General features: G+C 34.0%; 1 protein-coding gene across 5 annotated transcripts in view; it reads left to right on the top strand.

The window, feature by feature from the left end:
- The window catches only part of LOC115454008 (NAD(+) hydrolase sarm1), an 81,199-nt gene that overhangs the window by 41,629 nt on the left and 23,699 nt on the right, over positions 1-15,871 (top strand). For 2 of the 5 annotated variants that reach the window (XM_030182753.2, XM_030182760.2), the window contains one exon: positions 15,722-15,778. The exons of 1 other annotated variant lie outside the window; for it this stretch is intronic. In XM_030182753.2, coding sequence (XP_030038613.1) covers positions 15,722-15,778 — 57 coding nt within the window. Of the gene's footprint in view, positions 1-5,648; positions 6,160-15,721; positions 15,779-15,871 lie in introns of those variants that run through there. 2 more of the 5 variants (XM_030182774.2, XM_030182781.2) reach the window with 2 other exon arrangements.

The following is a 15,871-nucleotide window of genomic DNA, read 5'->3' on the forward strand; positions in this document are numbered from 1 at the left end:
ATTTCATAAAACAAAATAACACTCCTACCTCATGTATTGCCATAAACAATGAAACACTTTAATCTATTAAAATTAAAATTAAATCGTTTTATGTGTTCAATTTCACATAATAAGTTTGGGAGGGCCTAGAAAGTTAGTAAACCACAGTATTCTGGGTCATTCTGAAAAATGTAGTTTCCAAATTAGACAATTGGATATCGTCATAATTTTATAAGGAATTAAAATCAAAACACTATATTGTATCTAAGGAGTTTAATTTTATTTCAAACGAGATTATTACTGTTTTAACAATCTCAAAGAGTCAAATATAAGTTTTCCGCACAATATAAAATATCAATTTATTCGATAATGTTTTATAACTTTAATATAAAACACCTAAACCACACAAATGCGGTCGAATCAGAGAGAAAAAGGTTTTGGAGAAACAATCTCTAAACATTACTTTACTTACAATGTCACAATATAAAATTTTTAGAATAATCTAAAAGAAATACTTAAAAATTACTAGACCTCAGGAAAGGATGAAGTTTTCCAAAAGGGAACCCGACATGACTTAATTACTAATAATATGCATAAATGCAGTCTGAAAAATGTTCTAAAGATATTAAGATTTTACATAAATTATGAAAGGGAAGCCGGCAGGGATCGGCTTACATGGACCGTTCGCCACTGCTAGACCAGTTATTTTACGCCTCCTATGAGAAAAGGTGACTTATTAGTCCTTCTTACAAGTAGTAAAAAACATACAGGGATAGTTAATGTGACTTGTAAGTGATACTCTGGCTTATATCGTTGCTCTGCAGTAGCGAGGGGTCCATATAACCCGATTCCTGCCGGCTTCCCTTTTATAATTCATGTAAAATCTAATTACCATTAGAACCATTTGCAGACCGCATTTATGCATATAATAAGTACCTATAAGTTTTGTCGGATTCCCTTTTGGAATATTTCACCCTTCGCCACTGTTGCTATGTGTATCGGCTTCTTTCACCCCAGTTTGGTTGTAGATATTATCTCCTGAATGAACTTTCATTGGGCGATTCCAGGAACATAAATAGTATTAAAATTCAACTTTGTGTCTTTGACAACAAAACTCACACGCGTAATACAAAAATCTGTATAAGCAATATGTATCCAGTTTCACGTTTATTGAGATATCTTGTTTCCCTGAAAGCGATCTTTCGTTGAAGATTCTCACACGTGTTTTGGTCAGCATTATATCAAATAGCTGTTATGTAATAATTTTGTTGTCTGAAGGTAAAATGTATGCAAAAATCACATTAATAGATTTAAGTTTTTAATGAAGTAAATACAGTAATTAGTTTCGAAATAACATTAAAATTGCTGACCAGTCCAATTTATTATTCACACATACTAACACATTCGTTTTATCTCCGAAGGGGTTGACATAGACGTAATCAGTGCATTCATTTTCTGCTGTGTATATTCTACCCCAGATGTGGTAGGGGTCGAGCCTGTCACCATATCGGGCACAAATTTCAGACTCCGTTCTGATATTAAGAAGAAAAAAGTCAACATTAATTATAGTTTTTCATTCATACCACTTGCAATTTCACCAAAAGTTCATAGCTACCTAATAGTTGGCATTATTCACAAATACTATAACATTTGTGTATTATATTATTATTAATACTTAATTAGATTAATCCGGATACAAAATTGTGTACATCACATCTTAAGAAGAACGTGACCGTCAATGTAAACAAACGGGCCGAACACATGGCATAAGCCTGTTGTACGTTAATATTGTACTTGATCACATTGTACTCTGAACATTAATCAACTATAGATACTAGTTTACGTAACAAAGAACTTGGCTCGACATATGTTATTATAGAGTAAAAGCAATGTATATATCGGCTTTAAAATTCATATAATTTTAAAGCCGATATTTTTAAATATTTCATTGTAACCATTATGGGCTTCTTGTTAATTGAGTCTAGCATCCGTGAGCAACAATACAATAATTATTTCACAATAGTTTCTTTTTAATATGAACATGGCCTTATCTACCGCGAATAAAAAATAATTAATAACAAAACAAGCTCCTCACTAATGTAGACTGAAAGGTAATCAATAAAAAATGATATTAATACAGGTATTCTATTATGGTCACGTAGTCGGTGCTACGTGCACTTACGGAGCGATTGCCTACAAGGCACTTTGTGTATCGGTGTCAAAAACAGTACACAAGATGGTGTTATGTTCCTAGTGCATTGACCGGCGAATACCTGTCTTGCCTACTATGGGCGAAATATGAAACATGATTATAAACAACATTGTAGATGAATCGAATGATCCTCGCAGAATGTATTCATTGAACTAGTAAACTCACGCCACTTGCAGTAACCACTTCTTTAATGATTTTTAAATCTATAAAGTTTACACAATATCTTACAAATAATAATGTACGTATAGCAAATGTACAAGTTATAATCTAATTTAAATAATAGTGTCCGGTAATTGGAGATAGTTCGTGTTATGGTCTAAATAATAAAAAAACGAATGATAGTCTTCCAAGTATTCTAATTATCTCAATAGATTGTAAATGTTTATTTTGGTAAGTACATTTGAACTTATTGATCAGACGCTGTTCAAATATTTATTTTATAACAGGCAACTCAGATATAAAAGCACTTTATTAAAATAATATTTTGAGACGATTAGGTACCCAATATTGTTTACAGGTTGAAAACACAAAAACATACCTATAGTCCTGCTAATAATGTTAGATTTTGTTAGGTGTCTGTATGCTTAGATGTTTCTTAGAAGTTAGATTCTTGGATTTGGTTGAAATTTGTCAATAGATTAGTCCTTTTTTTACCGCAGGAAAAGTTCTAACACACCTCTACCGCCTAGTCTTAAAGGCGACTGGGTCTGGGCGGTTATGTAGAGCTCATCATTTTTTAGACTCGACGTTGAGCCATCTAAAATGGTAATAGACGTAAAGCACCCTCTAAAAATAGGCTATTTTTTGGCCTGGAAAAGTTTATAGTAGGACATTTATTTCAAAAAAGGAATTTAACGTAAGCACAGCCTCGAGTAAGAGTTTGTTACATATAAATATTTGTTAACGTTAAGTGTTAGAAGGTAGCCGATGAAGTTTGTCGTTCCGTTTTCTTTCTAATTAGCATCATGATTAACTTTAGATTTATGCAAAATTAAATTTACTACCACTTAAAAGCACGTGCATTGTCGTGCGACATAATTACGTACTTAATTGTTTTTCTTAGATTGAGTGTCACTATGGGCATAATCATGTATGTTGTACTACTTTTATTGTAAAACGATGCACACAAATTGCATGTGTGCAAATTAACTCGGTCACATAAAAGATTAGCGCTGATTTTAATGTATGTACCGACTTTTTTCACTTAGCGACAGTTAGAGTATACGTTTTCATGCGGTAGAGAGTGAATGTGTAGTGTAAATACGGCAGAAACGATTGTTTTATATACAACTATTAATAAAAATAAGTGTACGATATGAAATTGAAAAGAACAGTGACGTGTTGTATAAAGGGGAATTCATTTTGTATCCAGTATAGCACGAAAATAACGCCACAGGTATTTTAAGATATTTATATTCATATATTATGTTTCTCACTAGATAATACGCCGAATGAGGGAGATGAAATGTGGATCATTTTATTTTGGTCATCAGGAAATATCTTGAACGTTACTTTCTTCTTATAAACCAATTAAATACTTATTTTATCTTTACAATATAAAGCTGAAGAGTTTGTTTGTTTGAACGCGCTTATCTTAGGAACTACTGGTGCGAACTGAAAAATTATATTAGCCCATTTATCAACCCATATAACTAAAAGCATGTATGAGGGAATAGTTCCCCTTTAAAAAGTTCTAAAAATGTATTTTAAAACAAAGACCGCGGCGATAAATTGAAAAGTACCCAACGAATTTTAATGAAATTTATATGCAAGTATTTTGACATCCTGGGAGGGCCATGGGTTTCTTTCTATCCTGAGAAAATATATAGCGGAAGTTTTATCGCGGAAAACAGTTTTATTAGGGCAAAGCCGCGAGCAATTAATAATAACATAACTACATATTACACATTACAGATAGATAATTATTTTATGTTTGGCCAGAATTATTCATTTTCACCATATTTAAACAAGAACATACGTTCAATATCCATAGTATTTATGACGTCACAAAACATTGAATTCTACGAATCGTTCTGAAGGAAATGAAAAATACATTCGGTATAACGTTTATATACAGTAACACTTGTTCACATTTATATGGCGAGGAATAACAACAGCTAATTAAATACGAAATTTGTTTGAAGTATGCGGGCCGTACATTCGTCACTCATTGTGGAAAATTGAAATATATGCATGAATGAATCAGGCTTCGGTTTAATATCAACAATTATATAAAGATGTATTAAATGTGCAGAAAATTAGCTATATGTATTCACAAAGTGCATTGTACATTTGAAAATTAAGTAAACACAGGTCCAAAGCATCGTCGAATGAGCAAAGAAAGTTACTATGCGTTACTAACAAAAAATAAACATTCACGATTTTTAAAAGTTTAAAAGAAGATTTGAACATTGAACAGAAACAGAACATTTCCAAAGCGTTAATCATTCAAATACCATGTCTACATTGTCTGTAACATAAACTTAAAATAATCATAATCTCACTACCTTAAATGGTACGATAGTACGGCAAACGCCGTACGCAATAAATGTGGCAAGTAATGGTGACAAAATAATTTGCGAGTGATGATGTCCGCCAAGCGGCGCCGGCGCAGCGAGCGTCGCCGGCCACCAAGCTGCAGTCGCGCCGCTTCCACGGCGTCCTCATAATGTGTCACTGTCTTCTATTTTGATGCAGGCGCCAAACACTGACTACTGCCTATGATTCCCACCTCGTCGACTCAACAATAAGTAGAAATAAACCCGCGCGTCCCTTGTTCCTTTGAACTCACTCATTCGGCGACTCATCACGCTTTACTAATCACCGTTTTGCTCTATTTTCTCTGAAGTCAGGATTGGCGGTTGCAACCGTTTGTTTGGTGAAATTAGCCACCACATTAGGTGAATTTCTTCCACGAATGTTTTAGTCGTCCATAAAACACGTTCATGTCACATTAAACTAGATTTATTAGAGGTAGGTTATGCACTTCATCAAAAGTAGAGGAAAGTTCTTTGTTATAAATATTATTCACGAAAATCCCTCAAACTGCAATAGCTAACCGAGCGCTTGGAATTGGTAATGTATTATTCATTGTTTGTTTTCTGTGACTCGTTATCACTAACAACAGTTCTCGCAGGATTACTGTTTCGACGTCAGCGCGTTAACTATTACAGCTCGAGGCATAAACTACTGTAGTTAAAGACTCTACCATTGACCAAACTGCTAATACCATTACCATTTGCGTATATGCGGAATGTCTGCCATACATTATGTCCTATACAACATTCACTATCGTTATAGTTATGTAATGCACATGTGTGTATGTATGAGAGACGCGGCTGGGACGTCTCGCTTTACTCGCCGCGAGTGAATACGATGAGCGAGAGAGACAGCGCGAACGCGCGGGGGGAGGCCGTCTGAATTGATAAAAGCAACTGGTGAACACGACGAAATTCAGTTGGAAAAGAAACAACGCGAGGCGTTGTGTCTAACGCGGCCGTAAACAATCGCGTCGAGGTTAAGATGTGACTACGAAATTATATGAGTGATCCGAATATATGAATGTTATATTTATGTGAGTGAACGAGTCGGTTTTACAGCGAGTAGGGACGTGAGACACTGCACCGAGACGATCTCGGTGACGTGGACGCCGCGGCCAAGGATTAAAAGTTTATTGCGACGAAAATCAAACGGAACAAAAACTTTCGCAGCAATCTCGACACACGTACAGAACGATTGTCATCATAAAGTGTTACTATCAATCCGCTCTCACGGCAGAGCACGTGATCGTCGAAAATTCTAGAAAATACAAAGAAATTAACGTCTGTTTTGTGTATATTTCCTGTTGGCTGGTGTTTATTCGTAGCGAATTAAGTGCTCTTCAGCAAATTATGGTTGTGACGAAAATTGATAACATGGCCTCGTATTCCACGTACACGGGAAAACCCAAAATATTCTTCCCTAAGAAGGTAAGATCTAAATGACCGCTATCGATATTTTCTAAATTAAAAATGCTACTCATTGAATCAATACCAACACGTTTTTAAAGTATGTAAAAAAGCATAACAAACACTAAAGGTTTAGGTATTAAAAGTCTAAAGTCATTGAAACAATTTAGTCAATATTTTTTAATACTAGTCCATCTACTTTCATAAATAAATAAACTTACAAAATGCATTACTGGTTATGTAAATTATAATAACATTAACAACAATTAAATACCGATAAAAGTTGTTGAACAAATAAGTAAACGCAATAAACAAAAAATATTATTATAAACAAAAAATACTTATCTTGACGAAATATATTTAAGTGAGAAGCAACGAAGACAATATCATTAGTTACATGTTTTTACAGTGATAATTAATTCAAAAATGTTCTTAAATTAATGATCAACATCTCCTCCAACATTCATTTAAATGTTAAGAATTAATTACTAAAATTAACGGATACATAATAATTAAAGAAAAAATTACAAAACAACGTTATAAATAACACAAGTCATTATTTATTCCTACCGGCCTCGGAATGACGAAACAATATTAATGATCAGTTATTATAGAACGGTCAGTAGATCCTAACACCATAAAACGCCAAAGCTCCATAAATGCGAGATACGATCCGCAAGCAACCACAATGCAATTATGTAACAAAGCAACAGTTCAAAATAATTTTATTGTGTCCAAGATACCGCAATATTATCCTTAATAACAAAGGAAAAAACTGACAGTGTCGTACGTGCCGAATGTTTATTTCCATTTGTTAAGATGTCAAAGTTAACGCACGATATTTAATAGGCAACGAGAAAAGCCGCGGAACGAATAGTTCGCGTAACCCACATGATTCAGTAACATGCGAAATGCAAGCCGTTCCATTTTGACGACCCACTTCACTCATATTCATTCGGCCTTGCCGAGATTCTTAGAAAACATAAGGCATTGTTAGTTCAGTCGAGCTAGGTAGATGCTTTACAAGTAAACTTAAAATTGGTAATGAGTATTCGTGTCAGTAGTATTAAATCCCAAACTTTAGCAAATCTCGTTTTAAAATGATGATTATGTTACGTTAGTATACTTGATCAAATGCAACATCCGTGATCTTACAACTTATTACACAAGGTCCCCTGTGCAATATCTGTGACCTACAAATGCGCTGCAGGCTAGTTATATTGGACTTACAGCAAATGTTATTAAAGGCGAATATTTCCACCGCGTTTAGGTCAAAGGGTGTAGACGGTCCCACATATGGACAATGTTAATACAAATGAATGTAAGCCTTGTTGTAGTAGCTACAAGAAATTAAATCGTTGTCCTTTGATAGAGTACAGTTTCCTTTGATATCGCCGCGCTCCTCGATAAGAGTACTGCGCATTCAAGTCTCGTTGGCCGCAACACTTTATGGTTGCACATTAACTTGTGCAGTCTCGCCATTTACGGCACAAATTATAATTGATAGCCTTTTATATGGGTCATGGTTCTCTTTGCTAACTGGAGATAGGAATCAAAGGACGCGGAACGAATCGAATATCCTCCACTCAATTAATTAACCGAATGCAGTATCAAGTATTTTATTTGCTGTATCGATAAACCAACACTTAATGAGACATATTGACATTATATATTACTCTCATAATTACTGGACAAATATTTTTAATTTAAACGATGTTTGTTAATAAATCGATGAGAACTATATTTGTTAAGTTTCGTCTGTGTTTATATCGTCTATTGAAGTTCTTTTATTTTCGCTGATTTGATTGATTTCAACATATTTGGGATCGGTATGTAGGTAGACCACTGATGTTCCATTAATTATCCATTTTGCGTCATTAAAGAATGACGTTCGTATATGGAAAGTTTTATGATCGGATAATTTAGCTGTAATGTGGGCGGGTTTGATTTGAATTGAACACGGTATCATGCACTCTTTGTTTTTAGAATATGCATTTTACTGACTCTTGTGCAATAAACTTTTGGCCATTAATATCTTAATTTTGAAATCGTTATAAAATCATAAAAATATTATATTTCATTATGAAAAAAATATTCTTGATAAATTCCCAAAAATGTTACCAAAATCGCGAAAATAACATCGTAAATCTGCAGGACATCATACATCATGCACTAAAAATGACATTAGTGAACTAAATTGCAGCGGCGGGCATTAACTGTGTGTTCCGGTGAGTGAAGTCCCGGCGCATTCCTGGCGCACCATTAGGTCGGGACAATGAAGGGAATGCTGCCCGGGACCCGTAAGGATAGTGGAATGTGGTCAGGAACGCGCCGTATGTCTTCCTGGCAGTTTTTTTGTTAAACCTTTGTAATCGAATTAGCACGAAATAAGTTAAATAATCGCAAAGGGGGTTAACAATCTGTTGTATATAACTAGATTATAGAATGAAAATAGAATCATGCCTTTGTTCACTCTTCTGGGGAGTAAATAATCTACTTTCCGCCAGCTATAACTTAATTATGGAATAGATAAGTTTTTTAAATCTAACCGTGGAGTTGGTTACATTCAATAGTATACGTTACACTGCAGTTGATGTTATCTCTATTGTTCATCTATCGTTTCTAAGCAAATGCTAAGGTTACACCGACTCCGAAGACTTGATTTATTACTCAATACATATTTGTTTTATTAATTTTTCCTTTTGTGTCGTTTGTCAGTGATATTCTTGATAATTGCCAATGTAACCTTATTTTGGTTATATAATTAACTAACTACCGTATTTGGTGAGACCGTTATTATTTGCTATGTATCTCTTTACCGGTGGCGTTGAACGATGACGAACTTATTAACTAACAATAATTATATTAGGTAGCTTTTGTTACACCAGTTTCTTCGAATTAATGATATTACATATACTCTCCCGCCTTTTATCCTCGAAGGTGTAGGCAAAGAAGCATCAGGTGCGCCCGCTTTCCACCGTGTGTATATCGTTCCGTGATGTGATAGGGGGCGAGCCTATCGCCACATCGGGCACAAATTCCAGATTCTGGACTGATACTGAGCAGAAAACCCAGCATACCGCTCAAAACCTGTAATTATGTTGTGCGTAGTTTTTATTGGAGTTAGAATTTAGCTCTGTTAATACTATTTTATTATGCATCCTTTTTGTATAATTATATTTATAATCTGTAGCTATGCCTAAATTAAGCAAAATACTACTTTACCCGAGGATCAAACTCGAGATCTAAGCACTGCAGTCGTACCGTAATAAAACAGTGCCATCGAGGCACTCTTAATGATATTAAAATTATATTTATACAAAAATTATTTCAAACTACAAAGATTTCGTTATTTAACAACTCTTATAATATGACGGATTCCAAGAAATTTACAAGTAACATTTAATTTATTTGGAGAGATATAAGCTCGTATCCACTAGGTCAGTTCAATTCAGTTCCTCAGTTGCTTAATATATTAATTGTGCACAATAATGCAAAACTTTGCAAGAAAATGCACAACCTACCTCGACGCAATGTAAATATTATTTGATAAAAGTAAACTGCACATAATATGTTGCTCATCCAATACATTTAAAATTGTAGGCTACATACGTAACTTAAAAAAAAAAAAAAATCTGATTAAAAATCGTTAGGACACCAAACTGCAGTGACTAATAAAAAAAATCCGAATGCATTCTAACTTAATAAAAGTGTACATGGTAACAACGAGCGGTATGATCAGGCTCAATGATTGCATTCAAGTGGACTTTCCTCGGAGGAAGCGACGGTGGGCGCCAAAAATAGCGTTTCCGCCGAACGCCGACTACTGTAAGTAGGAAGTCGACAACACCGGTCCATTTTCCGGCCGCCTACAGCCGTCTCGGCGCTTATTGAGTTTACAACGCACTTATGAGCTGCGATGTGCCCACGCCTCGTCTTAAGCTGAATTAAATTGCTCATACTTTGAGATTATTGACCATTAAGGATTCATTCACGTTTGTTTCGTACTGATTTGTGCGTTCGTCTCTATTTTATATATCGTTGCACTGTCTATCCTTGATCAATTTCAGCCCGTGTCAGACTACTGCTGGACATATGTCCCTCCCAAAGAATGCCACTAAGCCCCACCTTCAGCTCTGTTTCGCAAAGTGCTGCCAAGTTTGCCAATATCATCAACATCTGCCGAGACATAATTTGTATTTCAATTAATATAAATAAATCTATTTGCGATATCAAAACTTGTAAGTAATCATCTGATGAAACCAACTGTAATACGCTAGAATAACAACCAAACACATTAATAAACAATGAATTTAATTGCATAACCTCATATTTTATTAATTTCACTCGTTAACCATTTGCTTTACAAGGAGTTATGGTGATAAATTAGAATTTACAAATCGGAAGTCTTGAAACACATTACAGGTTACGCTAATAAACGTTTTTCATCACAGTATTACTTAATTAGTGTTAATTTTGAATACCAATTATTAAAGTATGAAAACGAATTACTAAACATGGATTAATGAATATCACTTAGTGGAAAAGTTAAAATCCCGTTTATACTATACATATATGGCTATGTATGCATATACTGTTTCGAATAGTTGCAAAACTTTTCTCAAATGAATTCCTAAATAACCTGGAACAGACAAAAAAGGTTAAAGTAATAACATCTCCATAGATACTAGCACAATTATTTAATAACCGGATTGAATTCCAAGATCAAATTACTTAATCTCATCTGTAAAGTGTAACACGATAGCTCTGTCGTCAATTTGTAACAAGTGATTTATACGTCGTAAAATTTAAAACCGACCCCAATGAACCCACTCTAACAAAAGATTGTTGATGTCAATCAAAATTAAGACAGTTGAACACATTACCAAGACAGCAATGATAATACTCTTCATTATTATGTTCTGACTATGGGAGTCAATGCGGGATCTGACAGCCTCTGTGTGTAGGTGAGTCGACAATCTAGCGTGAAACAGCAGGTTCGATTCCCGAGATAGTTAGATACCCGGCCGGTGTACTGACAAGATAGTTTCCTAAATAAACTCCACAACCGCAGAAGTTATGAAAGCCATACTATTGTACTAGCCAGCAATGGCGAAGGGTCCATATAACTATTCCTGCCAGCTACCCTTTCGTAATCGATGTAAAATCTAATTATTAGAACGGTTTGCAAACCTCATTTATACATATTAGTACTTATAAGTTATGTCGAGTTCCTTTTCGGTAAATTTTACCCTTCGGCACTCCTAGCCAGACTAAAGTCAAGAATCTGTCCGTCCTCATTTTGTACTCCATACACACTATAAAGTAATTTTATCGCACTAAGATAACGAAATATTACGAATACTTTAACAATGAGTGTTATTAATTATCATTAATATCAAAGCCATGTAGATTCTCGCACAATCTGGCTATTATCGATTATTCGAATGCCATTATTAACGTCAATCTTAACAGTTTTGATAGTGGTGTCTTGATTTCACACGACAGTAACTCCTGTTAGTTAACAGTGGCATGCATTTTTATAACAATTCTAACTTCTTCTTCTCTTTTTATATTATGGCTCCTACCCTTCGATCATCAATACCACAGTAGTATTGATGATCAAAAGTCCCACCGTTTATTTCGAATATTTTGCCAATGCCGAGTTAAAATAGCCAAAAGGAGACTGAAAAATCAGGTAATCAAAAAACTCCGGAAAATATTTCGATGATGCTAGCTATATCCGGCTTTCGTTGCAATGCCACCTTAAATATAAATGTTACAATAATAACAAAGCATAATGCAAAAAGTTTCATTAGAAACGAAAAAATATAGATTTCCTGGCCAGGAAGGTTCATCACACTCTGGTCAATGGTTTGAGACATAGGGGATAAACATACATTGATTTTTATGTATATAGATATTCAAATATAGGGAAAAACAAAACTCTTTAAATCGCTAAGAAATCACCAAATAGAAAGGCAGTGAATTGGAAACATTAATTGTTCAGCTGTCAGTCAGTTGTCAGTCATTGTTCATTTGGCGCGGTCTCATCACTGTCTGAACCAAACCGCTGTGTGGGTTCGAAGTTTTAACCTCTCTTCAAGATGTCGTTATTGCGAAATCTTGGGTCAGGATTATTAATTTTATGATTTAACATGTCCTAATTACTACTAATTAAACATGTTCGAGTAACATCTGGTTCAGAATTTCTTCCTTTTTTAATTCACTCGCTGTACGCGATGCATGCAGTGTTCATGTGCAAACTTGGCATAAGTTAATACTTAGTGCTGTAATGAACAGAATAAAATATGAATGATTTATGATATTAAGATTGAATTGTAAAACAGTAATGACCTGTCTAAACATTCTTTAAAAGGAAGGAAGATATAATCTTTTAATTTGTCAGAAACCGGTATAAATATTATTCAAATGAATTTCGTATAATCAAAGGATATTAGATAAAATATTTTGTGATTCAATTATTATTAAAATAAAATTATATAATTATTCATTACATAATTAAAAATATGATGCAACCGTCGACGATTGTCTAAAATAGAAGGAAAATGATTTATAAATAAGTGGTTGCATACATGACAGAATCAAAATGACCTGCAATTTTAAAAACATACCTACGCTACTAAAAGCACGTATCGCGAAATGTTATCGACGTAATATATCGGTTGCGTGCTCGCGTAGGCCGAAAATATGGGCTTGTGACCAAAGCGAGTGCATTGTTTTCCTCGTATCCTCATATTTATGTATATTTATTATGTGATTTGTCCTGTTATTGTGGGTACACCGCAATGAATCAATGAAAGTTCACGCGTGGTAGGTTGAAGAGTGGTCAAAAATAAATGTTATATTTTACAGAGTTATATTTTATTGTTCTTAGAATTCGGTAAATGTCGCAGGTTGTTTAAACTCTCATGTTCCCGATTGAGTTACTTTCTGGATAGTCTGGTTACATATTATGTTGTTAATTATATTTTATTGTTAATTATTGTTAGTGTAATAACCTTTATTGTTAATTATTCTTACTTTCTTGTTACACCCAAGCAGGAAATTATGGTAAGTTTTACTATAAAATTTAAATTTAATTAATTTAATTGACAGTCATGATAGTCATAAACCCGTCAGATGCTAAATTCGAGAAAATATTCTTATATGAAATATAATGATGACAGCAATAACTAATATTCAATTTAATTAAATTATCGATTAGTAAGTATATTCCGTGAATTTTAAAAAGCTTTCAATTTGCAATTTTTATTTTTAGTACACGGTAAAGTGACCCTACTGTACCTCATAGTAAGTAAAGTGGGGTCCAATAGAATGTCGACTGATGAGAGATGATTATCCCTTAGCAGTCGACACAATTTTGCCGGTCTGTTGTAACCTACACACAGGCTGAATCCGCAACACGACACTTGCGTGGGCCACTATGCCGGGTCCTAACACCTTGTGTACGGTGATCGCTATCCGTGCGGATAGAAAATATATCCTACCACCAGCGTAATTTCTATTTTGAGAAATTGTATTCTTCGACATAACACCGGCCTACAAAAATATATTTTTACTTTTAATAATTAAACTAAATTTACTGTAATCATTTATAAATTCTTGCCTCCATAATACCTGCCTACCAAAGGCACTTCTATTTTGTAATACATAAATATAGACTAGCAAAATAAGAATATAATTAATTTATCACCTAAGGTCAGACTACGCTTTGTTCCCAATTAGTCCAAATTCATTGAGTTTAATCAATCGGCACAGAGGCGACATGCACAATTTACACCAATTATCATCTTTGACGAAAGCGAATTGTGCATGATAATAGTACTAGAGTGGATTTTGTACGTAAAGACCTTGCGGTTTGTAAATATCGTTCATAATATAGAATAATAAGCAATAATTAATGTTTGCCGTAATTATTTAAATGCATTTTGTGCCATTAAAAGCAAATAGTATTTTAAGAATATAGTTTATTATTGTTTTATGCAAAAGATACTTAACATGTTTTATTCTAATTAATGATTGTTACGTTCAAATTATATTCATTAATAATTATAGTAAATAAATGAGTGTTATTAGCAAATTAACAAAACTGTTATTATTTCATAAAATATTATAGTATCTGTATATTAAATTATATATCAACATTATACCTAATTGACATAATAAACTATGAGTCATAGAATATATTTAGATGATGTTTTCAGGAATATAAACGCTTGGACTATAGAGTACAAGTCAAAATCCCTATCATAATATTACGGGAACCGTATTAAGCATATAGGTTACAACATGTATTTTTACAAAACACTTGCATTATGAACATTTGTATAAGGAAGCGGGCAGGTTACTTTCCTGGTGATCTGCTCGCTAACGACCACGACTGCCCATAACCAGCACCCAACCACTCAAAAACTTCTATTGCCAAGCTCTATATTATGCCTCTACCCAGCTCTCATAACTTCGGGACAACTGTGGTTTAGGTCTCACCCGGATATACCCGTCTCAGCCCTCGAACTGACCTTAAAGCAATTTCCTTACGATAATAATATACCTAATCGATATAGCCTGCAACACACAACTTACAAATCCACTGAAAAAATTGTTAAATACACCGACTTATCTATAGAATTGCAAACACAATGAAATGCCACCGCAATTAAGATCATGCCTATTATGATATTTTCCACAGGAGTAATCCCTAAAATTCTGCACTGTGGACTTAGAACACTCGACTTTCATAGAGAAATTTACATTCTTCTGCATAAGCAAGGATATTAAGCACTTGTCATAGTGTTCGAAATTTTTTATCATTACCAGCACATTATTTAATTAATTTCTCATTGTAATTACCTTCGTCCCGTGCTCTGAATACCTCAAAATAGGAAAGAGAACAATATAAGTAACAATAGTACTGAGTATACTGCCTACATTATCCAAAAGAAAGCAGTGTTAATTGCTTCGGAGAAAAACTTTTCAAATTAACCGTCCATCTTTTGTTCAAAATCTGATAATGACTGTAAACATAGTCAGGTAAACGAACTGTGATTCATTGACACAAAAATATTTTGATGCGTCATGAGTGTAGAGTGAGTTATTGCACTCATCTCCGACGATTACCGATCGCTTTTATGACAAAAATCTCAGCTTTCTTAACTGGGTTTTACCAGAAATTCCGTGTGGGTGTGTACATCCGTGTAATGTGTTTAATATTATAAACAAATTAGTTTTCTACCCAGGTCCCCTTCACTCGTACGGATTTTAGCTTGAAATCGAATAACACTAGAGTTTTAAATTGCGTGACAATCACTTAATTTTTTATAATTTAAATTCCAAAACAAAATTGTATTCGTTGTCCACCGAACTCTTTAATTTAAAATGATTTTACATTATTAATTTTATTTATATTTATTATTTATATTATGGATATTAATTTCACATCTCTATGTAGAGACTACACAAAATCTATAGAAACTTACCGTGGGGACCAATAATGGGAATAATGTATGTAGACTGTATGAAGAAAATATTTCCGGGACTTATTTTAATTATATTCTTACAGGTACGTTCAGAGGAATCCCTTCTTACTCAAGAGAAAACTTCAAAGGGTGCACGATGGGTATGTTCTGCTTTGTAACTTTCTGGTGGTGGGAAATAATTATTCTAGTTCTTAATGTTGCTTATTAAGTAGTTTAAATTAGTTTTTATACAT

The sequence above is a fragment of the Manduca sexta genome, chromosome 17 (assembly GCF_014839805.1).
Source record: "Manduca sexta isolate Smith_Timp_Sample1 chromosome 17, JHU_Msex_v1.0, whole genome shotgun sequence".
NCBI lineage: Eukaryota > Metazoa > Arthropoda > Insecta > Lepidoptera > Sphingidae > Manduca > Manduca sexta.